The 27,208-nt window shown below is 50.2% G+C and overlaps 2 protein-coding genes across 4 annotated transcripts in view; one reads left to right on the plus strand and one right to left on the minus strand.

Annotated features, from left to right (window-relative positions):
- The window catches only part of SLC5A10 (solute carrier family 5 member 10), a 185,964-nt gene that overhangs the window by 46,883 nt on the left and 111,873 nt on the right, over positions 1-27,208 (plus strand). Inside the window, exons 8-9 of the mRNA XM_060260687.1 lie at positions 6,198-6,403; positions 20,600-20,735. Coding sequence (XP_060116670.1) covers positions 6,198-6,403; positions 20,600-20,735 — 342 coding nt within the window. The remainder of the gene's footprint in view (positions 1-6,197; positions 6,404-20,599; positions 20,736-27,208) is intronic.
- Positions 6,517-27,208, minus strand: part of FAM83G (family with sequence similarity 83 member G) — a 76,589-nt gene continuing 55,897 nt past the window's right edge. For all 3 annotated transcript variants that reach the window (XM_060260684.1, XM_060260685.1, XM_060260683.1), the window contains one exon: positions 6,517-6,956. In XM_060260684.1, coding sequence (XP_060116667.1) covers positions 6,540-6,956 — 417 coding nt within the window. In that variant the 3' untranslated portion in view covers positions 6,517-6,539. The remainder of the gene's footprint in view (positions 6,957-27,208) is intronic.

Genomic DNA, 27,208 nt, shown 5'->3' on the forward strand with positions numbered 1-27,208 from the left:
GTCCAGCTTTTTGGAACATGGGGTTGAAAACTCCAATAATATTTTGATCTTACGGCTTCAGTGCCCTTGACCGTACAGTACGGAAGTCGGCCTTGGTACAGAACGAAGTTTGAGTCCCGTGGCACGTTTAAGACCAACAAAATTTCATTCCGGGGATCAGTTTCTCTGGCAGAACAAAGCAGGAGTCAAGTGGCATCTTTAAGGCCAATGAAGTTTTATTCAGAATGTCAGCTTTCGTGTCCTAAAAGTAGGGTTGCCAATCCCCAGGTGGGGGCAGGGGATCCCCTGGTTTGGAGGCCCTCCCCCCGCTTCAGGGTCGTCAGAAAGTGGGAGAGGGGGAGGGAAATGTCTGCTGAGCACTCCGTTATTCCCTACGGAGACTGATTCTCATAGGGTATAATGGAGAATCGATCCACGGGTATCTGGAGCTCTGGAAGGTTTCGTGAGGTAGAGGCACCAAATTTGCAGAATAGCATCCAGTGCCTCTCCCCAAAATACCCTCCAAGTTTCAAAAAGAGTGGACCAGGGAGTCCAATTCTGTGAACCCCAAAAGAATTTGCCCCTATCCTTCATTATTTCCAATGGAAGGAAGGCATTTTAAAAGGAGTGCTGTCCCTTTAAATGTGATGGCCAGAACTCCCTTTGGAGTTCAATTGTGCTTGTCACACCCTTGCTCTTGGCTCCACCCCCAAAGTCTCCTGGCTCCACCCCCAAAGTCCCCAGATATTTCTTGAATTGGACTTGGCAACCCTACATGGGACTCAAGCTTTGTTCTGTTGCTTCAGACTGACACGGCTATCCACCTAGAATCATAGAGTTGGAAGGGACCTCCAGAGTCATCTAGTCCAACCCCCTGCACAGTGCAGGAAACCCACAAATACCTACCCCAAATTCACAGGATCCTCATTGCTGTCAGATGGCCATCTAGCCTCTGTTGAAAAACCTCCAAGGAAGGAGAGCCCACCACCTCCCGAGGAAGCCTGTTCCACTGAGGAACCACTCTAAACTCACAAATCCCTCCCCCTAAATTCACAGGATCCTCATGGCTGTCAGATGGCCATCTAGCCTCTGTTGAAAAACCTCCAAGGAAGGAGAGCCCACCACCTTCCGAGGAAGCCTGTTCCACTGAGGAACCGCTCTAAACTCACAAACCCCTCCCCCTAAATTCACAGGATCCTCATGGCTGTCAGATGGCCATCTAGCCTCTGTTGAAAAACCTCCAAGGAAGGAGAGCCCACCACCTCCCAAGGAGGAAGCCTGTTCCACTGAGGAACCGCTCTAATGGTCAGGAAGTTCTTCCTAATGTGGGGCCGGAAGCTCTTTTGATTTAATTTTAGCCCATTGGTTCTGGTCCCACCTTCTGGGGCCACAGAAAACAATTCCACACCATCCTCTAGATGACAGGCCTTCAAGTCCTTGAAGATGGTGATCCTATCACCTCTCAGCTGCCTCCTCTCCAGGCTAAACATCCCCAGTTCCTTCAACCTTTCCTCATAGGACTTGGTCTCCAGACCCCTCACCATCTTCATTGCCCTCCTCTGGACCCTTTCCAGGTTGTCTATATCCTTCTTAAAAATGTGGTGCCCAAAACTGAACACAAGACTCCAGGTGAGGTCTCACCAGAGCAGAGTAAAGCGATACCATCACATCACGTGATCTGGACACTAGACTTCTGTTGATACAGCCCAAAACTGCATTTGCCTTTTTAGCCACCGCATCACACTGTTGGCTCATGTTCAGTGTACAAATTGAGCTAGGTCACTGCAAATCAACAGTTCAGAGGTGGCCAATTTTTCAATGCCTTTTAGGATGGATCTGATCCACAGAGCCCAAATCTCTGGAAAGGTCATGCACACAAGTGGTGCCCTCACACATCTCCTTTTTCTTTGGATGGGACCAGTGTGGAGGAACCTGGGGCCCTGCGTTAATTACCTCAAATATGTGGCTACTTGGATTTTCTGCCTTAGTCACTGCAGTGTCTCGGTTCAGCCCTTCTACTTTGAAAGTGTACTCCTTCTGAACAATTACAACAACAACACCGAGTGGGCACGGCTGGTGCAGAGACGGTGCCCACACCCTCCTTTGGCCGGCTCACCCGCTCGGTTACCATGACAAAGCTCTGAGAAGGCCTGAAATCGTTAATTCCCGTTGGCGCCTGCCACAAAAGACTCTTAAATCTCTCCCTCCGATCCCTTCACTTTCTCTGTAAAGTGGCTTTTCTCTGCGGTGTTGGTGGATGTTTCCGGCCTTGGGCTTTGCCTGTCCTGTGAACGTGAGCTTTTTGTCTTGGAAAGGAGGCTGCCTGCCCGGGAAATACCAGCACGCCCAAGTGCCACTCAACGTGGTTAGCAGGATTCAAGTCCAGTAGTTCTTTAAAGATTTTCAGGTTAGAATCATAGAGTTGGAAGGGACCTCCAGGGTCATCTGGTCCAACCCCCTGCACAATGCAGGAAACTCACAAACACCTCCCCCCTAAATTCACAGGATCCTCATTGCTGTCAGATGGCCATCCAGCCTCTGTTTAAAAACCTCCAAGGAAGGAGAGTCCACCACATCCCAAGGAGGAAGCCTGTTCCACTGAGGAACCGCTCTAAACTCACAAATCCCTCCCCCTAACTTCACAGGATCTTCATCGCTGTCAAATGGCCATCTAGCCTCTGTTTCAAAACCTCCAAGGAAGGAGAGCCCACCACCTCCCAAGGAGGAAGCCTGTTCCACTGAGGAACTGCTCTAAACTCACAAACCCCTCCCCCTAAATTCACAGGATCTTCGTCGCTGTCAGATGGCCATCTAGCCTCTGTTGAAAAACCTCCAAGGGAGGAGAGCCCACCACCTCCCAAGGAGGAAGCCTGTTCCACTGAGGAACTGCTCTAAACTCACAAACCCCTCCCCCTAAATTCACAGGATCTTCATTGCTGTCAGATGGCCATCTAGCCTCTGTTGAAAAACCTCCAAGGGAGGAGAGCCCACCACCTCCCAAGGAGGAAGCTTGTTCCACTGAGGAACCGCTCTAAACTCACAAACCCCTCCCCCTAAATTCACAGGATCTTCATTGCTGTCAGATGGCCATCTAGCCTCTGTTGAAAAACCTCCAAGGAAGGAGAGCCCACCGCCTCCCAAGGAGGAAGCCTGTTCCACTGAGGAACTGCTCAAACAGTCAGGAAGTTCTTCCTAATGTTGAGCTGAAAACTCTTTTGATTTAATTTCAACCCATTGGTTCTGGTCCTACCTTCTGCGGCCACGGAAAACACTTCTGCACCATCCTCTCTATGACAGCCCTTCAAGTCCTTGAAGATAGTGATCCTATCACCTCCCAGCCGCCTCCTCTCCAGGCTAAACATGCCCAGCTCCTTCATCCTTTCCTCGTAGGACTTGGTCTCCTATGAAAGGAAGCTCCTACCCCAAAAAGGACTTGGGTAGGAGCTTTCCCAGCAGAGGATGAGGGGTCATAGGGTTGCCAGATCCAGACTGGGAAACTCCTGGAGATTTCGAGATGGCCCTAGACTGTCTGGCAAGGCTAAACTCTGGCAGCTCCTGAACCTTTCTGAGGGTTCCCCCTCCTCCTCCCCACCTACCTACCTTGTCCATTGAGTAGGAGGTGCAGCTGCATAACAATCCCTGGATTAGGAGAGCGGGCAGCCAGCCAGCCACCAGGGGCTTTGCCACGCCCCCAGCAGCCCTCATTAACCCCTGGAGAAGCCTGTGCCACCCTTTCTCCACTTCTTATGGGCAGTGGGTGGCTTGCTGGCCTTTTGACTCGGCCCAGGAGAGTCCCAGGTGAGCGAGGCCTGCTTGGGCTGGCTGGATCTCTAGCCAGCCTAAGCAGGCCTCGCTCGCCTGGGACTCTCCTTTCTTGCATTGGGTTCCTTTTGGCTGGGGGCAGCATATGTTAATGAGTAATGCTAATGAACTCCACCACCTTTCCCCCCTTCAAAACGACCCCTGCGCTTAGCCAATTGGAAAGCCTTGCTGGGCAAAAGTCCCACCTGGCCCTGCCCCTATCCTTCATTATTTCCTATGGAGGGAAGGGATTTAAAAGATGTGCGGTCCCTTTAAATGTGATGGCCAGAACTCCCTTGAAGTTCAATTATGCTTGTCACACCCTTGTTCCTGGCTCCGCCCCGATGTCTCCTGGCTCCACCCCCGAAGTCTCCTGGCTCCACCCCCAAAGTCCCCAGATATGTCTTGAATTGGACTTGGCAACTCTATTCTTGAAGCCCCCTCTGCCCTGTCGGCCATCTTGGAGAAGACATTTGTCTCTTTCAATCACTTCTCCAAGCCAAGCCGGCCAGCAGCTTGGAGAATGCATTTAAAGTTAAAGTTGTTTTCTTTTCACCTCCCCCTCCTCTATTTGCCTCCCGTCCTTGCGGCCTTCAGACCTCTGACATTTATTCTGTGTGGCTCTTCCATTAAGCAGGTTTGGCCACTCCTGTTCTGGGATATTCCCCCCCACCCCTTTAATACCAACTAAACGGAACTATTGCAAAAATCATTTGCGAAGTGCTTTTCTTGGAGGAGGCAGAACTGTGTAAACTGCATAGAGAAGATTCTCTGATAAATCAAGAGAGCATCATTCTATGGAGTAGACTTCCTGGTTCCTCTCTTTCTGTTCACCCCCCCCCCACCCCCCACCCCATTTTCATCCCTTCCCCCAGATCCCTTGTAGATATGGTTGCCAACTCTAGGTTGGGAAATGCCTGGGGAGGGGGGGATTTGAGGAGGGACCTCAGCAGGGCTGGAATTCTAGCAGGAGCTCCTTTGCATATTAAGCCACACCCCGGTGAGGTAGCCAATCCTCCAAGAGCTTGGAATTCTAGCAGGGGCTCCTTTGCATATTAAGCCACACCCCGCTGATGTAGCCAATCCTCCAAGAGCTTGGAATTCTAGCAGGGGCTCCTTTGCATATTAAGCCACACCCCGCTGATGTAGCCAATCCTCCAAGAGCTTGGAATTCTAGCAGGGGCTCCTTTGCATATTAAGCCACACCCCGCTGATGTAGCCAATCCTCCAAGAGCTTACGGGGCTCTTTTTTTTTCAAGCTCCTGGAGGACTGGCTGCATCAGGGGGCGTGGCCTAATATGCAAAGAAACTCCTGCTAGGATTCCAGCCCTGGACCTCAGGATGGCTCAATGCCGCAGACTCCACCTTTCAAAGCAGAGGAACTGACCTCTGTGATCTGAAGGCCAGTTGACATTCTGAGAGATCTCCAGGCCCCCCCTGGAGGTTGAGAACCCCAAGAAAAACCGTGACGAATAACGAATACAATCGTAAATTCACTTATAATTATTGGCGTATAAACCTTCAAAGTATTTGATTATCATGATCCATTTCAACAATTATTATAAGGGTAAGTACATATAATTCATATACAAAAACGCATCTAAGCACAATGACATCAGAACAAATAATTTAAAGTGCTTAGTGCTACAAAGTGCTTGTAAGTCAAAGTGACTTTGCAGATTTCTCTTCAAAAAGGAATATATCTGAAGATTCCCCGATGTAAGTGTAAGGCACTTTGACTTACAAGCACTTTGTAGCACTAAGCACTTTAAATTATTTGCTCTGATGTCATTGTGCTTAGATGCGTTTTTGTATATGAATTATATGAGAGCCAGTTTGGTGTAGTGGTTAAGTGTGCGGACTCTTATCTGGGAGAACCGGGTTTGATTCCCCACTCCTCCACTTGCACCTGCTAGCATGGCCTTGGGTCCGCCATAGCTCTGGCAGAGGTTGTCCTTGAAAGGGCAGCTGCTGTGAGAACCCTCTCCAGCCCCACCCACCTCACAGGGTGTCTGTTGTGGGGGAGGAAGGGAGAGGAGATTGTGAGCCGCTCTGAGACTCTTCGGAGTGGAGGGCGGGATATAAATCCAATATCTTCTTCTTCTTCTACTTACCTTATAATACTTATTGTTGAAATGGATCATGATAATCAAATACTTTGAAGGTTTATACACTAATAATTATAAGTGAATTTACGATTGTATTCGTTATTTGTCACAGTTTTTTTTGGGGGGGGTTTTCTCATCCTAATCCGTGATTCTCTCCGTTGTATTTTTTGAACAGATAGGTGTGATAAGAAACCAGTAGGGGGCGCGCTCAAACACGAGCCCCTTTAGCCATCCGACCACCATCTCATCATCACCTCTTTTTGGTTTTAATTGGCCCCCCTCCCATTCCCTGCCCTCTTTGCCTTTCAGCTTTTGACAAAATCGGGGGCTACCACAACTTAGAAGAGGCCTACTTGGGTGCCGTCCCCTCCACGATCATCCCCAACACCACCTGCCACCTGCCCAGGCCCGACGCCCTGCACTTGTTCCAGGAACCCAGTTCTGACGACCTGCCTTGGACCGGCATGACGTTTGGCCTCTCCGTTCTGGCCACGTGGTATTGGTGCACAGACCAGGTATCTATTCCCGCCTCCTTCCCCTCTCCCAGCCAGTTGGATGTACAGCAGCGGGAATTCCTTCCACAGGCTCGTGGACTACAGGGCTCCATCTGGAAGACCCAATCGGTCCGGACGGACCTCTCCTCTCCTGGTTTTACTGGTCCTTGCAGCTAGTGGTTCCATACGGCTTCGTCTTAGGATAAGATAATTGGGATGCCCTGTTCTTCAAATGTTTAGATTGGGACAGTTTGGACAAAGGGATGCCCAGTGGTGTCCTTATTTCTTCCGGCACCCTCCGGCTTTCTTGGAACGGTGACAGCGTGCCCCCAGTCGCTCTCGAGAAACTACCTGTCCCAGGGATGTGACCTTGGGGGAGGTGGCTGGGTTGGTTGTGTTTGCCAGGACCGAAGCCGTTGTTTGGCCGCCCCGGGGCGGCTTTTTTAGCCCTTGTTTCGTCCCGGTGGTATCTGCTGTCTCCTGGGATTTTGCTTGGTTGTGCCACGGGGGTGCCGGGTTTCCCACAGCCGGGGGATAGTTGTACTTGAGATCCGTAGCAGAAAAACTGTGGTCCCTGTTGGTGGAGCTGAAAACAAATGATGCAAGGTGTTATTAAACTGTAACAATCTCCTGCTTCCTTCAGTATCTCCAACAGGCAAAAATGAGATAGTTGCAGATTTATTATTTATATCTATCTATGTAGTTCCCAAGAAGCCCCATGGCCCAGAGTGGTAAAGAAGAAGATGATGATATTGGATTTATACCCCACCCTCCACTCCGAAGTGTCTCCGAGCGGCTCACAATCTCCTTTCCCTTCCTCCCCCACAACAGACACCCTGTGAGGTAGATGAAGATATTGGATTTATATCCCGCCCTCCACTCTGAAGAGTCTCAGAGCGGCTCACAATCTCCTTGCCCTTCCTCCCCCACAACAGACATCCTGTGAGGTAGATGAAAATATTGGATTTTTATCCCGCCCTCCAATCCGAAGAGTCTCAGAGCAGCTCACAATCTCCTTTCCCTTCCCCCCCACAACAGACACCCTGTGAGGTAGATGAAGATATTGGATTTTTATCCCGCCCTCCACTCTGAAGAGTCTCAGAGAGGCTCACAATCTCCTTTCCCTTCCTCCCCCACAACAGACACCCTGTGAGGTAGATGAAAATATTGGATTTTTATCCCGCCCTCCAATCCGAAGAGTCTCAGAGCAGCTCACAATCTCCTTTCCCTTCCCCCCCACAACAGACACCCTGTGAGGTAGATGAAGATATTGGATTTTTATCCCGCCCTCCACTCCGAAGAGTCTCAGAGCGGCTCACAATCTCCTTTCCCTTCCCCCCCCCCTCCATAACAGACACCCTGTGAGGTAGATGAACATATTGGATTTATATCCCGCCTTCCACTCCAAAGAGTCTCAGAGCGTCTCACAATCTCCTTTACCTTCCCCCCCCTCCATAACAGACACCCTGTGAGGTAGATGAAGATTTTGGATTTATATCCCACCCTCCACTCTGAAGAGTCTCAGAGCGGCTCACAATCTCCTTTCCCTTCCTTCCCACAACAGACACCCTGTGAGGTAGATGAAGATATTGGATTTATATCCCGCCCTCCACTCCGAAGAGTCTCAGAGCGGCTCACAATCTCCTTTACCTTCCTCTCCCACAACAGTCACCCTGTGAGGTGGGTGGGGCTGGAGAGGGCTCTCATAGCAGCTGCCCTTTGAAGGACAACCTCTGCCAGAGCTATGGCTGACCCAAGGCCATGCTAGCATGTGCAAGTAGAGGAGTGGGGAATCGAACCCGGTTCTCCTAGATAAGAGTCCGCTCACTTAACCACTACACCAAACTGGCTCTCCAGCTGCAGTCCTAAGCACTGCTTACGACCTGAGTTTAATCCCAGTGGAAGCCGGGTTCAGGTAGCTGGCTCCAGGTTGACTCAGCCTTCCATCCTTCTTAGCTTGGTAACATGAGTCCCCAGCTTGCTGGGGGGAAAGTGTAGATGACTGGGGAAGGCAATGGCAAACCACCCCATTAAAAAGTCTGCTGTGAAAACGTGATGTAACGTCACCTCAGAGTCGGAAACGACTGGTGCTTGCACAGGGGACTACTTTTACCTTTATCTGGTTCCCAGTTGTGGTCCCCATCTATGGATACCTGAATTGGTTCATTGGGGCCACGCTTGTGCCAAACAGAACTTCTTGCAAACTTGGGTGACCCTCTCCCAAGTTTGCAGAAAAATCTGAACTCTTAAAAGGAACACTGAGGGGTTAAAAAGGTAAAGGTAATCCCCTGTGCAAGCACCAAGTCATTACCAACCCATGGGGTGATGTCACATTATGGCGTTTTCTTGGCAGACTTTTTACGGGGTGGTTTGCCATTGCCTTCCCCAGACATCTACACTTTCCCCCCAGCAAGCTGGGTAGTCATTTTACCGACCTCGGAAGGATGGAAGAATGAGTCAACCTGGAGCTGGCTACCTGAGCCCAGCTTCCTCCGGGATCGAACTTGTCAGCAGAGAGCGTTGGACTGGGCCTGGTGAGAAAGCGGGGGAGGAATCCCCCTTCAAGTCTCACAGGCCCAAACTTGTGTTCGTGTGTGTATACACACACAGAGGGGTCATTTTGTAGAAAAATAGATGGTGGAGCTCATTAGCATAACTCATTAGCATATGCTGCCCCCCCCACCCAAAAGCAACCTGATGCAAGAATGGAGAGCCTCAGGTGAGCGAAGCCTGCTTGGGATGGTTAGAGATCCAGCCAGCCCAAGCAGGCCTCGCTTGCCTGGGGCTCTCCTTGGCCACCCCCGCTCCACAGTCAAAAGGCCAGCAAGCCACCTGCCATCCAAAATCTCATAAGAAGTGGAGAACGGGTGGTGCGGGCTTCTCCAGGGGTTAATGAGGGCTGCTGGGGGTGTGGCAAAGCCCCCTGGTGGCTGGCTGGCTGCTCGCTCTCCTAATCCAGGGATTGTTATGCAGCTGCACCTGCTATTGAATGGACAAGGTAGGTAGGTGGGGAGGAGGAGAGGGAATCCTCGGAAAGGTTCAGGAGCTGTCCTCCTGTGAGCTCCTGCTGAATTGAAAGATAATATAATGCATATGGGATTAAAATATATAATTTATATTCAATACTGTTTGTGCTGACCTGGGTGGCCCAGGCAAGCCCAGTCTTGTCAGATCTTGGAAGCTAAACGGGTCAGCCCTGCCACCGAAGAAGTCCAGGGTTGCTACGCAGAGGCAGGCAAGGGCAAGCCACCTCTGAACGTCTCTTGCCTTGAAAACCCCCTGGAGTCAGCGTGTTGACTGTGACTTGGTGGCACTTTCCACCGCCGTTGTCGTGGTCACTACGTATCCGCAAGCACGTGGTGGAAACGGCTGCCGAGTTGCGTCTGGCTTAGGGAGATCCTGTACGGTTTCCGAGGCGAGGGATGTTTGGTGGTGGTACGCCATTACTTGCTTCTGCTGGGCAGCCCTGGACTTTCTTGGTGGCCTTCCATCCAAATATGAACCCTGAATAGATCTGATGAGAGAAGGTTAGCCAGGGCCTCGCAGGTCAGGGCAAGGGACATCAAAGGGGGTGGTTTGCTGTTGCCTGCCTCTGCGTAGCAACCTGGACTTCCTTGGTGGTCTCCCACCCAAGTGCTAACCAGGACTGAATCGGCTTAGGTTCTGAGATCTAACAAGATTGAGCTATCCGAGTCAGGTTAGAGATGGCTTGCCGTTGCCTGCCTCTGCGTAGCAACCCTGGACTTTCATAGTGGTCTCCCATCCAAGTTCTAACTAGGGCTCACCCTGCTTAGCTTCTGAGATCTAACAAGCTTGAGCTATCCGAGTCAGGTCAGAGATGGCTTGCCGTTGCCTGCCTCTGCGTAGCAACCCTGGACTTTCATAATGGTCTCCCATCCAAGTTCTAACTAGGGCTCACCCTGCTTAGCTTCTGAGATCTAACAAGCTTGAGCTATCCAAGTCAGGTCAGAGATGGCTTGCCGTTGCCTGCCTCTGCGTAGCAACCCTGAACTTCCTTGGTGGTCTCCCATCCAAGTTCCAACTAGGGCTCACCCTGCTTCGCTTCTGAGATCTAACAAGATTGAGCAATCCGAGTTAGGTCAGAGATGGCTTGCCGTTGCCTGCCTCTGCGTAGCAACCCTGAACTTCCTTGGTGGTCTCCCATCCAAGTTCCAACTAGGGCTCACCCTGCTTCGCTTCTGAGATCTAACAAGATTGAGCAATCCGAGTCAGGTCAGAGATGGCTTGCCATTGCCTGCCTCTGCGTAGCAACCCTGAACTTCCTTGGTGGTCTCCCATCCAAGTTCCAACTAGGGCTCACCCTGCTTAGCTTCTGAGATCTAACAAGATTGAGCAATCCGAGTTAGGTCAGAGATGGCTTGCCGTTGCCTGCCTCTGCGTAGCAACCCTGAACTTCCTTGGTGGTCTCCCATCCAAGTTCCAACTAGGGCTCACCCTGCTTAGCTTCTGAGATCTAACAAGATTGAGCAATCCGAGTCAGGCCAGGGATGGCTTGCCATTGCCTGCCTCCGCGTAGCAACCCTGGACGTCCTTGGTGGTTTCCCATCCAAGTACTAAGCAGGACTGACCCTGCATAGCTTCTGGGATCTGACAAGTTTGGGCTAGCCCAGGCCATCTTGGTCAAGGCAAGAGGCAAATGGCTTTCCGTTGCCTGCCTCTGCGTAGCAACCCTCGTCTTCCACGGAATCGACCTTCTGTCGCACAGTCCTTGTGCTGCCAAAATAACATTTTTTTAAAAAAAAAACCCCTTCATGGCCAAGCAAATTTCCACTGACCGATCAAAAGCCCTCCTGGGCAAAAGCTCCACTTTCTAAAAACACTCAGCAGGCCCCAAGAAAGGTGTTGGCGCCGCCCTTGGAGCCCCCGGGTTACCAACTAGTCAGGGACCCCGTGATAGGAATCGTCGCTTCCAATGCAGGAGTGTTTGAGCCAGAGAGCCTTTCTGCGTGTTGAAACAGCCAAACAACACAGCAAATATTTAGACAGTAAGGCAGAACTATTCGGGCGCCACACCTGATCCGCAAACAGGATCCGAAAGAGAAGACCAGGAAAACCTGGTCGTGGCCAGAAAACTCCCTTCCCCGCCACACACTCTGGTGCAACAGTTCTACTGGCTTTATCATGACAGCCAGCATGGTCTATCGATTATAAGACTAAGATCTCAGGGACCTGGGTTCGAATCTCCACTCTGCCATGGGAGGTTTCTGGGTGATGTTGGGACAGTACCTCGGTCTCAGCCCTGCCTACCTCACAGGAGGAAGTGGAGGAAAGGGCAACCGAAGACACTTTGGGGTCTCAGTTAGGGAAACAGGAGGGCTGTATATGGGGTTGCCAGGTCTGTGCTGGAAAATACCTGGAGACTTTGGGGGTGGAGCTGGGAGAGGGTGGGGTTTGGGGAGAGGAGGGCCGCCAGCATAGTGCAATGCCCTAGAGTCCACCCTCCAAAGTAGCCGTTTTCTCCAGGGGAGTTGATCTCTGCCAGCTGGAGATCAGTTGTGAAAGTGGGAGATCTCCAGGCCCCACCTGGAGGCTGGCAACCCTAGCTGTAAGAGAATTGAATAATTTTGTGTGTGTCTGAGGAATTTTTGTGTGTGTGAGGGAGAGAGAGCCACTGATAGGGAGTAACGGGATTCCGCTTGTGCCCACAAGGGTGAGGTTCCCTCAGCCGTTTTCTAGGGCCCCTTCCTGGATTTTCACTTTTCGATTTTTGTATTATAAAAAGGAAGATTCTGCCACTTATAGGAGACAAAAGAAACATACGTGTGTGCGCGTTCTTTAAGGTTTTATTTATTTATTTATTTATTTTATACAGGGGTCCCCAAATTTTTTGCGCCCGCAAACACATTTGGAATTCTGACACGGCGGGGGAGGGGGGGGCACTGCCACAAAATGGCTGCTGTAAGCAGTGCACCCAGCAACAAAATGGCTGCCGCAGCTGACCATCAGCCACACAATGAAGTGTTGGCAGCTGTTGCCCAGGCAACATTTAAAAATATCTGCACACCCAATGAAATCTCCAGTGGCCAATCGGAAGCCTTGCAAGGCCCATCTGACCCCACCCACTTTCTAAAAAAAAGCCTTGGGAGGTGCCCTGTTGGGGAAACCTGATTTGTACTCTGCTCCCCCCCATTGCTGATCCAAAGTGGTTTTATGACATTCTCCTTTCCTCCACTGTGTCCTCACAAGAGCCCTGTGAGGTCGGTCACGCTGCGAGCGTGTGGCGGGCGTGAGTTCACCCAGCCAGCTTCCATGGCAGAGCGGGGATTTGAACTCAGGTCTCCTGGATCCTAGCCCAGTGCTCCAATCGCTGCGTCATGCTGGCAAGTCAGGATGCATCAAGTCAAAGTCAGTTGTGAGTCATGAACACCAGTGGTACCATTTCATGCACTTCTAGAGGTGCTGTTGTGCACCCCTTTGTGGTACATAAGAGAAGCCATGTTGGATCAGGCCAATGGCCCATCCAGTCCAGCACTCTGTGTCACACAGGTGCCAAAAAACCCCAGGTGCCACCAGGAGGTCCACCAGTGGGGCCAGGACACTAGAAGCCCTCCCACTGTTATCCTCCCCCCAAACACCAAGAATATAGAGTATCACTGCCTCAGACATAAGAACCTAAGAGAAGCCATGTTGGATCAGGCCAATGGCCCATCCAGTCCAACACTGTGTCACATAGTGGCCAAAAAACCAGGTATCATCAGGAGGTCCATCAGTGGGGCCAGGACACTAGAAGCCCTCCCACTCTTGCACCCCCAAGCATCAAGAAGACAGAGCATCACTGCCCCAGACATAAGACCATAATAGAAGCCATGTTGGATCAGGGCAATGACCCATCCAGTCCAGCACTCTGTGTCACACAGTGGCCAAAAAACCCAGGTGCCATCAGGCGGTCCATCAGTGGGGCCAGGACACTAGAAGCCCTCCCACTCTTGCACCCCCCAAGCATCAAGAAGACAGAGCATCACTGCCCCAGACATAAGACCATAATAGAAGCCATGTTGGATCAGGGCAATGACCCATCCAGTCCAACACTCTGTGTCACACAGTGGCCAAAAAACCCAGGTGCCATCAGGAGGTCCATCAGTCAGGCCAAGACACGAAGTCTTCCCACTGTGCTACCCCCCAAAGCACCAAGAATCCTGAACATCCCTTGCCCCAGACGGAGAGTTCCAACAATACACTGTGGCTAACAGCCACTGATGGACCTCTGCTCCAGATGTTGAGCCAATCCCCTCTTATTTATTTATTTATATTTAGACTTATATCCCGCCCTTCCCACCGAAGTGGCTCAGGGCGGCTTACAACATTATAAATTCATATAAAATCAGCATAAAAACAATTACATAATAAAGTTAAAACCAGACAGAAAGTAAAAATAGAAGCCAGCGGTCTGTAAATGCATTTTTGTTCCATCCAGAAGATATTCTCATTGTCCGTTAGATGTTATAGGCCTGCCGGAAGAGGGCTGTCTTACAGGCCCTGCGGAACTGCCCTAGGTCCCGCAGGGCCCGCACCTCTTCCGGCAGCTGGTTCCACCAGTAAGGTGCCGTTAACGAGAAGGCCCGATCCCTGGTGGATTTTAAACGGGCCTCCTTTGGCCCGGGGATTACTAACAGGTTTTGTGAACCCGATCGTAGTACTCTCTGGGGAACGTGTTGGGAGAGACGGTCCCTAAGGTAGGCAGGTCCTAGGCCATATAGGGCTTTAAAGGTAATGACCAACACCTTGTACTGGACCCGGAATGTTATTGGCAGCCAGTGCAGATCCCGAAGCCCCGACCGAATGTGCTCCCATCTTGGGAGCCCTAATAGCAGCTGAGCAGCGGCATTCTGCACTAACTGCAATTTCCGGGTCCGGCACAGGGGTAGCCCCATGTAGAGGGCATTACAGTAGTCCAACCTCGAGGTGACCGTAGCATGTATCACTGTTGCTAGGTCGTCGCGTTCCAGGAAGGGGGCCAGCTGCTTCGCCCGCCTAAGGTGAAAAAATGCGGACTTGGCAGTGGCTGCTATCTGAGCCTCCATTGTCAGTGAAGGATCCAATAGTACCCCCAAACTTTTGACCCTGCTCGCCGCTATCAACGGCGCGCCGTCAAAAACTGGCAGGGGGATTTCCCTTCCCGGGCCACAACGACCCAAGCAAAGGACCTCTGTCTTCGCTGGATTCAGCTTCAGCCCGCTCAACCTAAGCCACCTAGCCTCCACTGCCCAGTCCAGGTTTTCTGGGGCGCAGGCAGGCCGGCCGTCCATGAGCAGATAGAGCTGGGTGTCCTCAGCATACTGATGACAGCCCAGCCCATACCTTCGGGCAATCTGGGCAAGGGGGCGCATATAGATGTTAAATAGCATTGGGGAAAGTACCGCCCCTTGAGGCACTCCGCAATCAAGCGTGTGTCTCCGGGACAATTCTTCCCCAATCGCCACCCTTTGTCCCCGACCGTCAAGGAAAGAGGAAAGCCATTGCAAGGCCAGCCCCTGAATCCCCGCGTCGGCAAGGCGGCACGCCAGAAGCCGATGGTCGACCGTATCGAACGCTGCCGACAGGTCTAACAGCATCAGCACCGCCGAGCCGCCCTGATCCAGATGCCGCTCTTGAAGCTGGCTATGCTTGTAGCCGCCACCACCTCCTGTGGCAGTGAATTCCACGTGTTAGATCACCCTTTGGGTGAAGAAGGACTTCCTTTTATCCGTTCTAACCCGACTGCTCAGCAATTTCATCGAATGCCCACGAGTTCTTGTATTGTGAGAAAGGGAGAAAAGTCCTTCTTTCTCTACCTTCTCTCTCCCATGCATAATCTTGTAAACCTCTATCATGTCACCCCACGGTCGACATTTCTCCAAGCTAAGGAGCCCCAAGTGTTTTAACCTTTCTTCATAGGGAAAGTGTTCCAAACCTTGAATCATTCTAGTTGCCCTTTTCTGCACTTTTTCCAATGCTACAATATCCTTTTTGAGGTGCGGTGACCAGAATTGTATGCAGTACAATATTAGGCCACCACACACACATTACAATATTGTTAGGGGCATTAGTGGTCAGTCCCATGGGAGATGTGTATGCCTTCCTCACCCTGCTTGGCTGTATCTTGGCCTGGCATCTACCAAATGCCAGCGCTTGCCTGCATTTCTCCTGTGGGTGTCGGGTTCGTGCCATTTGTCACCAGGGCTTATCTACTCTTCCTTGGAAAGACTCAAGATTGGGCCGGCAGTGTCTGTGCATGTCCTAAATGTGCGTGAATCACATTTCCTTTGAGTCACGGGGATGACGGGAACATCATGCGTGTTTATGCCAGGCAGCTCTTGAACTCGCTGGGGTGGGAGGAACAGGACTTCAGAAGTCCCGGAGACTGGGAAGGCTTCTTGTGTCCTGGCCCCACTGATGGACCTCCTGATGGCACCTGGTTTTTTTGGCCACTGTGTGACACAGAGTGTTGGACTGGAGGGGCCATTGGCCTGATCCAACATGGCTTCTCTTAGGTTCTTCTGTGACACAGAGTGTTGGACTGGAGGGGCCATTGGCCTGATCCAACATGGCTTCTCTTATGTTCTTCTGTGACACAGAGTGTTGGACTGGAGGGGCCAGTGGCCTGATCCAACAGGGCTTCTCTTAGGTTCTTATGTGACACAGAGTGTTGGACTGGATGGGCCATTGGCCTGATCCAACATGGCTTCTCTTATGTTCTTATGTGACACAGAGTGTTGGACTGGATGGGCCACTGGCCTGATCCAACATGGCTTCTCTTATGTTCTTATGTGACACAGAGTGTTGGACTGGAGGGGCCATTGGCCTGATCCAACATGGCTTCTCTTATGTTCTTTTGTCTGGGGCAGTGATGTTCTGTATTCTTGGTGCTTGGGGCAGGGAGCAAGAGTGGGAGGGCTTCTAGTGTCCTGGCCCCACTGATTGACCTCCTGATGACACCTGGTTTTTTGGCCACTGTGTGACACAGTGTTGGACTGGATGGGCCATTGGCCTGATCCAACATGGCTTCTCTTAGGTTCTTATGTCTGAGGCAGTGATACTCTATATTCTTGGTGTTTGGGGGGAGGACAACAGTGGGAGGGCTTCAGAAGGCCCGGAGACTGTTGAGCTCAGTTTTCCTCATCTGTGAAATGTGGTCTATCCCGTGAGTAACACGTAGGATAGTTGGCTTTAAAGATGACTTGGTGTGGCTTTGGAGATGGTGGCATTCCGAGTGTGCCTCAGTGGTGTGGCTCACAGACAGCCTAAGCCAGCGTGGGACAGTGGTTAGACTGTCGGCGTAGGATCGGAACGTTTGAGTCCAGCGGCGTCTTTGAGACCAACAAGGTTTTATTCTGGGTAGGGCTTTTTTTTGTAGCAGGAACTCCTTTGCATATTAGGTCCCACCCCCCTGATGTAGCCAATCCCCCGAGAACTTACAGTAGGCCCTGTACGAAGAGCCCTGTAAGCTCGTGGAGGAGAGGGACGGTGGCTCAGTGGTAGAGCATCTGCTTGGTAAGCAGAAGGTCCCAGGTTCAATCCCTGGCATCTCCAAAAAAGGGTCCAGGCAAATAGGCATGAAAAACCTCAGCTTGAGACCCTGGAGAGCCGCTGCCAGTCTGAGAAGACAATACTGACTTTGATGGACCAAGGGGGGGGGTCTGATTCAGTAGAAGGCAGCTTCATAGGTTCATATGTTCATTGGCTGCATCAGGGGGTGTGACACGATGTCCCGACTCCTGCTGTCTTTACATCCCTCTTGCTGGAAGACACAGGTTGTACCGAAAGCCTTGAATAAATCCTGAGGTAGCCACACCTGTTGAATAGAGGACTGCTAGCTCAGGACTTATTCAAGCCTTTCGATTCAACCTGGGTCTCCCAGCAAGAGGGATGTAAAGACAGCAGGAGTTGGGACCTGATAATTGCAGCATCCAGTATTGGATCTCAACTGAAGTATTATTTCATTTTGTGGACATTGAACTCGCGTTACAGTCGTATAGATTTTGTTATAATAAGTAAGGCACAAGAAAAGTGTGTGGAGCATTTTTATTTCAAGCGTGCAAGTTTCACAGCGCTCTGTCTATTTCACTAATCTCTACGCTGTGGTTTCCGGTTTGTCTGACCTTCTAGGAAGGGCCTGGAGATCTCCCAGAATTACAAATGGTTTCCGCTGCAGAGTTCAGTTCCCCTGGAGAAAACAGTAGGGCAGACACAACAGTATGCTGCAGAGATGAAATCCCTCCCCAAAATCTCCCTCCAGAGGCACTGAAACCAAATCTCCAGGCATCCCCAGGCCCTCCAAGTGGAACCTGTGGGACTCGCTGCCACAGGAGGTGGTGGCGGCTGCAAGCATAGATGGTTTCAAGAGGGGCTTGGATAAATATCTGGAGCAGAGGTCCATCAGTGGCTCAGCCACAAGATAGAGAAGGAACTCTCTGTCTGGGGCAGTGATGCTCTGTATTCTTGGTGTCTGGGGGGCAGAGTGGGAGGGCTTCTGGTGTCCTAGCCCCACTGGTGGACCTCCTGATGGTGCCTGGGGTTTTTTGGCCACTGTGTGACACAGAGTGTTGGCCTGGATGGGCCATTGATTTGATCCAACATGGCTTCTCTTATGTCTGGGGCAGTGATGCTCTGTATTCTTGGTGCTTGGGGGGGGGCAACAGTGGGAGGGCTTCTAGTGTCCTAGTCCCACTCGTGGACCTCCTGATGGCACCTGGGTTTTGGCCACTTGGTGACACAGAGTGCTAGACTAGATGGGCCACTGCCCTAATCCAACAGGGCTTCTTATGTCTGGGGCAGTAATGCTTTGTCTTCTTGGTGCTTTTGAGGGGGGGGGGCACAGTGGGAGGGCTTCTAGTGTCCTGGTCCCACTGATGGATCTCTTGATGTCACCTGGGTTTTTTGGTCACTGTGTGTCACAGTGTTGGACTGGATGGACCACTGGCCTGATCCAACATGGGGCAGTGATGATCTGTCTTCTTGGTGCTTGGGGGGGGGGCAACAGTGGGAGGGCTTCTAGTGTCCTGGCCCCACTGGTGGACCTCCTGTTGGCGCCTGAGTTTTTTGACCACTGTGTGACACAGAGTGTTGGACTGGGTGGGCCACTGGCCTGATCCAACATGGCTTCTCTTATGTTCTTCAGTGACACAGGGTGTTGGACTGGATGGGCCATTGGCCTCATCCAACATGGCTTCTCTTATGTTCTTCTGTGACACAGAGTGTTGGACTGGGTGGGCCACTGGCCTGATCCAACATGGCTTCTCTTATGTTCTTACGGTGGGGGGGGGGAGAGAAAAAGGCTGCTTTCGAAGTAGTGCTTTGTGCCACTTTCTGCAACACAGGATCCAGGCCCCCTTTTGAGCACCACTGGCTCAGAGGCTGGAGGAGGGGTCTAGAGTTGGCACCCTTGCTCATGATAGAACTTTGAGCCCACGTGGTGCTCGGTACGGCAAACACTTTCCGTATTTCAGCCCCAGGTTCTGTCAGGTGCTCTGCTGCTGTTCTGGATTCTGCAGAGGATTCAGGGCGCTGGGGAGGTGGAGCGGATGGGGTTGGGAGCCACGTCGCTTTGCCTGCAGCCACCTCAGAGACAAAGAGCGACACGCCCTCTACCATTTCACAGATGAAAAGAGGGACCTGCCAAGGAAGAATCGCTTTGCCAGTCCCACGCCCGTCCGCAAGTACATACTGCTGACGGGTGGCTTTCTCACTGTTGTGTGCGGCGCTATGCAGGCTGCCATATCCTGGCTACAAGAAGTTGTGTTTGTTTGGTTTGCTATGAAATATACTTGGGAAAACATCATTCTACCGTGTGTTGTTATCCCATGGTGACTCAATAACACCTCCTAGGAGCGGTCAACCTTTAAATCATAAGAGTTGGAAGGGACCTCGAAGGTCATGTAGTCCAACCACAATGCAGGAAAATTCACAAATACCTCCCCACAACATCCCCCCCACCCGGGACCCCTGCAGGCTCCATACGCAGAAGATGGCAAAACCCCTCCAGAATCCCTGGCCAAAAGGATCCCTTGGTGTCAGTATTATTCGGTTTCTTAATTGTGAAGAGTAATAAATTAGACTCTGTTGTAATGTTTCATTGGTCTCCTCTAAAGCATGGGTTAAAATAACATTTGCCTACAGAATGAAGCTGGAGTCTACTCTGTTCAATTACTGATACAGAAATGCATTAGGATACAGTTGGATATATACCTCTCGAGCAGTTTTCCCTCTAAGCTGTGGAGTCTTGTGAGCAAAAATTCTACTTCGTGGGCTACTGGAATAAAATTGTGAGCTACTGGCAATAAAATTGTGAGCTACTGCATGAATTATTGTGCTCTGGGTCCATTTTTCCTGAGCTAAGACAAAAATGTATGAGTCAGAGACTAAAAAGGTGTGAGCTAGATCACACTAACTCAGCTTAGAAAGAACACTGCTCTGAAGTATGGGTTAACCTTGTCATTCTTTTCATCTGCTGAAAGCGTTTTCACTATTTTGCATACTAATTCACTCCTCACTCTCTCTATATGTAGGTCTGCTACTTTGTGAGAGAGAATGTCGTTAGACACTTGAGGGAGGGATTTCTCCCTTGCAGAGAAAATTGGGGTTCATATTAAAAAGAAAAGAAAATTACAGATTTTTTTGTGCATCACCTTTGAGAATGCAAACAAAAAGGCAGCTACTATCAAGGCCAGGTGTGAATTCTGGGTGGAAGTTATGTCAAGCATGCTATTTCTAAGTGCTGGGTCATCCATGCGTTTCCTTTCTTCTCCTTCTTACAACCCCCCCCCCCCCTTTTTCTCACTTCTCTCTAGCAATACATAATAAATCTCTCTTTGCTTCAGGATGTGTAGGGTAACCTTGTATTAGCAATGTAAAGTGCCTCTCCCCCAGATTCTCACAGCCTTGTCTTATCAGCTAGCAGAGAACGTGTGAGAAACGGAGATGTTCACATTCCTTAGTCACCACAGAGATATTAGTAACTAGCCTTTGAACCTTCAATGCAATTTGCATCTTTGTGTTATTCTTTTTGAAGTTATCTGTAACTCTGTCTTTGAAGTATCCTTTAAGATGCTATGCAACAGTGTAACCTGTATTACTTCCGAGGTATCGGTCCTTGGAGCAAGTCATTGAGTTTCAATAAAACAAATCTTTGATTTAAAACAAAAGCTTGATTATTTTGAAATATCGATGCTTGACAAGTAACCCCAAACTAGATTTCTGACCCTCTTTTTTTTCCTGCAGGTGATTGTTCAAAGATCTCTGTCCGCAAGAGACCTGAACCACGCCAAGGGCGCCTCCATCCTTGCCAGCTATTTAAAAATGCTGCCTTTGATCGTCATCATCATCCCCGGGATGATCAGCCGGATCCTGTATCCAGGTAACTCCAGAATGAAGACTCTGGGAATTCTCTTTGACTATTGTACGGTCTCTTCTTTTAGAGAAGACAGTGAGCTGGAAGTTCAGCAGTAACAGGAGGTTGTTTTCAGTCATCTGGGGGGTTTGCAAACTGTCCCTTTCTGGTGTGGCTTTTAAAGTTGTTGGATGCTTCCACTACAAACTATCTTTTCCCTTGCGGTTTCATCCTCTGTTCAGTCAATAGATTACAAAGTCTTAGCTGATGCAGTCTTGTCTGATGCAGTAAAAGCTTTGTCGTCCAGCACTCAAGGGGAATGAGAGCCAGTGTGGTGTCGTAGTTAAGACCGGGGTGGAATTCTAACGGGAGCTCCTTTGCATATTAGGCCACACACCCTTGATGTAGCCAATCCTTCAAGAGCTTACAAAAAAGGAGCCTTGTAAGCTCATGGAGGATTGGCTACATCAGGGGTGTGTGGCCTAATATGCAAAGCAGCTCCCACTAGAATTCCACCCCTGGTTGAGACCATCAGGCTAGGACCTGGCACAGTGTTCCCTCTAAGCTGCAGAGTCTTGTGAGCAAAAATTCTACTTTGTGAGCTACTGACATTAAAGTTGTGAGCTGGTGGTACTAAAGTTGCAAGCCACTGCCTAAATTAGTGTGTTCTTGGGTCGTCCTTCCTGAGCGAAGACAAAAATGTGTGAGCTGGAGGGTAAAAATCTGTGAGCTAGCTCACGCTAACTCAGCTTAGGGGGAACACTGGACCTGGGAGAACCAGATTCAAATCTCCGCTCGTGCCGTGGAATCTTGCTGGGTGGCCTTAGACCAGTCAGACACTCTCGGTCTAACCTACCTCACAGTAGTGCTGTGAAGATAAAACAGGGGAGAGCAGAACGACGTAAGCTATTTGGGGGTCTCCATTTGGGAGAAATGGGGGGGGGGGTGTTAATAAATGAATTCAATAAATAAATACTTGAGCTTCATGGAAAGCTTACTAGGTGATTCTGGGCCAGTGACATAATCACAATACAAGAACTTGTGGACATTCGATGAAATTGCTGAGCAGTCGCGTTAGAACGGATAAAAGGAAGTCCTCCTTCACCCAAAGGGTGATCTAACACGTGGAATTCACTGCCACAGGAGGTGGCGGCGGCTGCAAGCATAGTCAGCTTCTAGAGGGGATTGGATAAGCATCTGGAGCAGGGGTCCATCAGTAGCTATTAACCACAAAGTACAGATGGAACTCTCTGTCTGGGGCAGTGATGCTCTGTATTCTTGGTGCTTGGGGGGCAACAGTAGGAGAGCTTCTAGTGTCCTGGCCCCACTGGTGGACCTCCTGATGGCACTTGGGTTTTTTTTTTTGGCCACTGTGTGACACAGAGGGCGTTTTCCCACATAGCTTACCTCGGAGCGACGTGCCTCTTCACCGCGCAGCGTCTGCACGGATTTCGCACCAACTGCTTCACAGAACCAGGAAGAGCCGCGGCTTTTGCGTCGCAGATGTAAACCGCTAAAAACCAGTTTACATCTGCGACGCAGAAGCTGCGGCTCTTCCTGGTTCTGCGGAGCAGTTGGTGCGAAATCCGCGCAGACGCTGCGCGGTGAAGAGGGGCGTCGCTCCAAGGTAAGCTATGTGGGAAAACGCTCAAAGTGTCAGACTGGATGAGCCATTGGCCTGATCCAACATGGCTTCTCTTATATTCTTATTTTCTTAGAATACCCACACCCCAAGGCTCAAGGGCACGGTGGCTGGAAGAACAGGCCGGCCATCTAGGCAGTGCTGTTTAATGGAATGTTCTGGATAACTGAGTGCTGGATAACAAAGTTTTTTCCTGTAATTCTATCCGGCTTCATCTTGAGCATCTCAGACCTTCCCCGTCGTATCTGCTCAGCCGTCTCGTTTCGGGTGTGCCCTGCCCTGCCGACTGCGTTGCTGGAAACGAGCAGGTGGATTTAAGTAGCAGCCCAGGCGGTGGTAGGGGAAATGCTTTCCATACCAAGGCTTCTGAACATGGGCTTAGCCTGCGGTCTGAGCAAATTGCTGAGTTACTGAGAAGTCAGGCTTAATCATTATGTGGGTTTTTGCTGATTCACGAGTGGAACAATAATTCTGCAGAAACGGGCATTCTTTCGTTGTGTTTACATGGAAGTTACCGTCTTAGGAGAGGCGGTTCCCTCCTCAGCGAGACAGGAAGAATTCTCTTTCAGAAACTGTCATGGCTGCTTGCGAACTATCAAAACCAACAGTTTTATTGAAAGATCGAGGACGGCAGCCGTGTTGGTCTGAACTAATTATGTAGAGGTGTCTGTCTCTATATATGAACTGTTAACCTCCGTTCCAGTGTGTATGAGGAAGTGCGCATGCACACGAAAGCTCACACCTTGAATAAAACTTTGTCGGTCTTAAAGGTGCCATTGGACTCAAAATTTGTTCTAATTTTGTTGAAAGCTTCTTAATTTGCTGACTGGATCGGATTAATCGCTCATGAATTAACGAATGGTTTGCAGTCCTGTTCATAAGGCCGATATATGTTTAGGCTGTTTGTGCTGTTTAAGAAACTAAGAGTCTTCTGCTGGGGAGAAAGTAAATGGTATAATACTATGTTAAAAAGTCATAGAACCATAGAATTCCGGAGCTGGAAGGGACCTCCAGGGTCATCTAGTCCAACCCCCTGCACAATGCAGGAACTTCACAAATACCTTCCCCTAAATTCACAGGCAATGGTAAACCACCCAGAAAAAAGTCTGCCATGAAAACATCATGATGTGATGTCACCTCAGAGTCGGAAACGACTGGGGACTAACTTTACTTTCAAATTTACAGGATCTTCATTGCTGTCAGCTGGCCATCTAGCCTCTGTTTAAAAACCTCCAAGGAAGGAGAGCCCACTACCTCCCGAGAAAGCCTGTTCCACTGAGGAACCCCTCTAACGGTCAAGAAGTTCTTCCTAATGTTGAGCTGGAAACCCTTCTGATTTAATTTCAACCCACTGGTTATGGTCCTACCTTCTGGGGCCGCAGAAAACAACTCCACACCTTCGTTTATATAACAGCCCTTCAAGTACTTGAAGATGGTGATTATATCACCTCTCAGTCATCTCCTCTCCAGGCTAAACATGCCCAGCTCCTTCAATCTTTCCTTGTACGACTTGGTCTCCAGACCCCTCACCATCTTCATTGCCCTCCTCTGGACACATTCCAACTTGTCTATATCCTTCTTATCAATTATTTGCATCAAGGGCTTTTTTTGGTAGCAGGAACTCCTTTGCATATTAGGCCACACACCTCTGATGTAGCCAATCCTCCAAGAGTTTACAGAAGGCCCCATACTAAGAGCCCTGTAAGCTCTTGCGGGATTGGCTACATCAGGGTGGTGTAGCCTAATATTCAAAGGAGTTCTTGCTACAAAAAAAAGCCCTGTTTGTATCGTTATTTGAGTAGATGGAGGGGGGGGGGACAAAGGTATACCTTATGGGTGACCCTGATTACTCCTGTCTATGTGCCCCCCCCCCCATGTCATTACATGTTGCCCCTGAGCTTTGAGCCTAACCTTGGCAGTCAATAAGGGCTAGAAACCTGATGTCTTGAACCAGAAAAGAATAATGTGTGAATTTCTTCTTTTGTGCGACACGAGAGCAGAATACACACAGCTCATAACTGCAGGAGGAATAAACCTTTTTGGCGCAAGTTAACGTTTTCTTAGCAGTTCCGGAGACAGTCTGAGAATTGCATGATTTTATTGATTTATTGGAAACGTTTCCACTCCACGCTTCCCGTTAAAATAATAATATTTCCGAGGCAACTTCAAAAAAACAGTTCAGATGATAAAAACAATCAGCTAAAACAACAGGCGTGAAAGCGGCTGCGCGCTAACAACCTCTGGAATAACGTCAGTCATGCAACTGTAGCTTGAAGAGCCAAGCCAGAATCGACTAGCAATGTCACAAAGGGTGATAAATAGAATAAAGTAAATAGCGGTAAACCCGGGAAATACTGCTGGTTAAAAGGCAGAATGAAAACACATGTAAAGTGCTAATGGAAGTGGAATAAACAACATCGGTTAAAAGGCTTTGGGGTTATTTGTTAAAAATGGAAAAGACGACAAAGGCAAGTAGATTCCCATGGCAAGGAATTCCAAAAGCCTTTGATGCCACAACTGACAAAAAGCCTCGTCTCTGACATTTGCCCACCTTCTGAAAGAGGAGGCCCTAGGGTTGCCAGCCTCCAGGCAGTGGCTGGAGATCTCTTATTTATTTATTTTTATTTTATTTATTTATGATTTGTATCCCGCCCTCCCCACAAGTGGCTCAGGGCGGCTCCCAACAGCTAGTCAAACATAAAATTAAACAAATATTTGAATATATAAACAATTAAAACATTTAGAACAGTTAAAACCTTAAAACCATTAAACATTCCAAAACTATGTGAACAGGAGTTTGGCAAAGCTACATTGAGTTTCTCGTCGCAGCTAGGTGTAAGCTAGCCGGAAGAGGGTCGTCTTACAGGTCCTGCGGAACTGAACAAGGTCCCGCAGGGCCCTCACGTCCTCCGGCAGCTGATTCCACCATGTAGGGGCCATAACAGAGAAGGCCCTGTCTCTAGTGGATTTTAAGCGGGCTTCTTTTGGCCCAGGGATAGCGAGAAGATTTTGGGTTCCCGATCTCAGCACTCTCTGGGGAACATGTGGGGAGAGACGGTCCTTCAGGTAGGCAGGTCCCAGGCCATATAGGGCTTTAAAGGTAATGACCAGCACCTTGTACCGAACTCAGTACATCACTGGAAGCCAGTGCAGGGTCCGAAGACCCGGCCGAATGTGTCCCCACTTTGGGAGACCCAATAACAGCCGGGCCGCGGCATTCTGCACCAGCTGCAGTTTCCGAGTTCGGGACAAGGGCAGCCCCATGTAGAGGGCATTGCAGTAGTCCAACCTCGAGGTGACCGTAGCATGGATCACTGTTGCTAGGTCGTCGCGCTCCAGGAAGGGGGCCAACTGCCTTGCCCGCCTAATATGAAAAAACGCGGACTTGGCAGTGGCTGCTATCTGAGCCTCCATCTTTAAAGAAGGCTCCAATAGTACCCCCAGGCTCTTGACCCTGTCCGCCGCCATCAGCGGCGCACCGTCAAAAACTGGTAGGGGGATTCCCCCCCCCCCGGTCCCCGACGACCCAAGCAAAGGACCTCTGTCTTCGCAGGATTTAGTCTCAGTCCGCTCAGTCTGAGCCACTCAGCCACGGCCTGTAGTGCCCGATCCAGATTGTCCAGGGCGCAGACCGGTTGGCCGTCCATCAGCAGATAGAGCTGGGTGTCATCAGCATACTGGTGACACCCCAGCCCATACCTTCGGGCAATCTGGGCAAGGGGGCGCATATAGATGTTAAATAACATCTATTAGAATTACATCTTAGAATTACACCTGATCCCCAGACAACAGCAATCAGTTCTCAGGGAGGAAATGGCTGCTTTGAGGGTGGGTGGATTGGATGGCATTAGAATCATAAGAGTTGGAAGGGACCCCCAGGGTCATCTAGTCCAACCCCCTGCACAATGCAAGAAATTCACAAACACCTCCCCCCTAAATTCACAGGATCAACATTGCTGTCAGAGGGGCATCCAGCCTCTGTTTAAAAACCTCCAAGGAAGGAGAGCCCTCCACCTCCCAAGGAGGAAGCCTGTTCCACTGAGGAACCGCTCTAAACTCACAAATCCCTCCTCCTAAATTCACAGGATCCTCATTGCTGTCAGATGGCCATCTAGCCTCTGCTTAAAAACCTCCAAGGAAGGAGAGCCCACCACCTCCCGAGGAGGAAGCCTGTTCCACTGAGGAACCGCTCTAAACTCACAAATCCCTCCCCCTAAATTCACAGGATCCTCATTGCTGTCAGATGGCCATCTAGCCTCTGCTTAAAAACCTCCAAGGAAGGAGAGCCCACCACCTCCCGAGGAGGAAGCCTGTTCCACTGAGGAACCACTCTAAACTCACAGACACCTCCCCCTAAATTCACAGGATCCTCATTGCTGTCAGATGGCCATCTAGCCTCTGTTGAAAAACCTCCGAGGAAGGAGAGCCCACCACCTCCCGAGGAAGCCTGTTCCACTGAGGAACCGCTCTAATGGTCAAGAAGTTGGTCTGTGACCGTAGATAAAGTGACTGACTGACTGGGGCTGCCGTAAGTTGGCTATGACTTGACCTTGCATTCCACCAATAACTTGCCACTTCCCAAGACGTTTGTCCAATGCACGCTAACGGAGCCCTTCATACAAGGTATCCTGCTGGGTAACTGATTAACTGGGAAAGTCTGTATGGACAAGATGGAGTGAGAGGCAGAACGAAAATCCTGCGCCCTGCCACTAGGCGAACTAGGTGATTGTCTAGGGCGCTGGCCTTCTTGGGGCGCCGAATTTGGCTAACAAGTTGGGCACCCCCATGTGACACAGTGACGTTATCCGTGCGGGGGGGGGGGGCGGGACACTAGAAGTTAGCCTTGACAATGTGCCGG

This window comes from Heteronotia binoei, chromosome 20 (genome assembly GCF_032191835.1).
Source record: "Heteronotia binoei isolate CCM8104 ecotype False Entrance Well chromosome 20, APGP_CSIRO_Hbin_v1, whole genome shotgun sequence".
Lineage (NCBI taxonomy): Eukaryota > Metazoa > Chordata > Lepidosauria > Squamata > Gekkonidae > Heteronotia > Heteronotia binoei.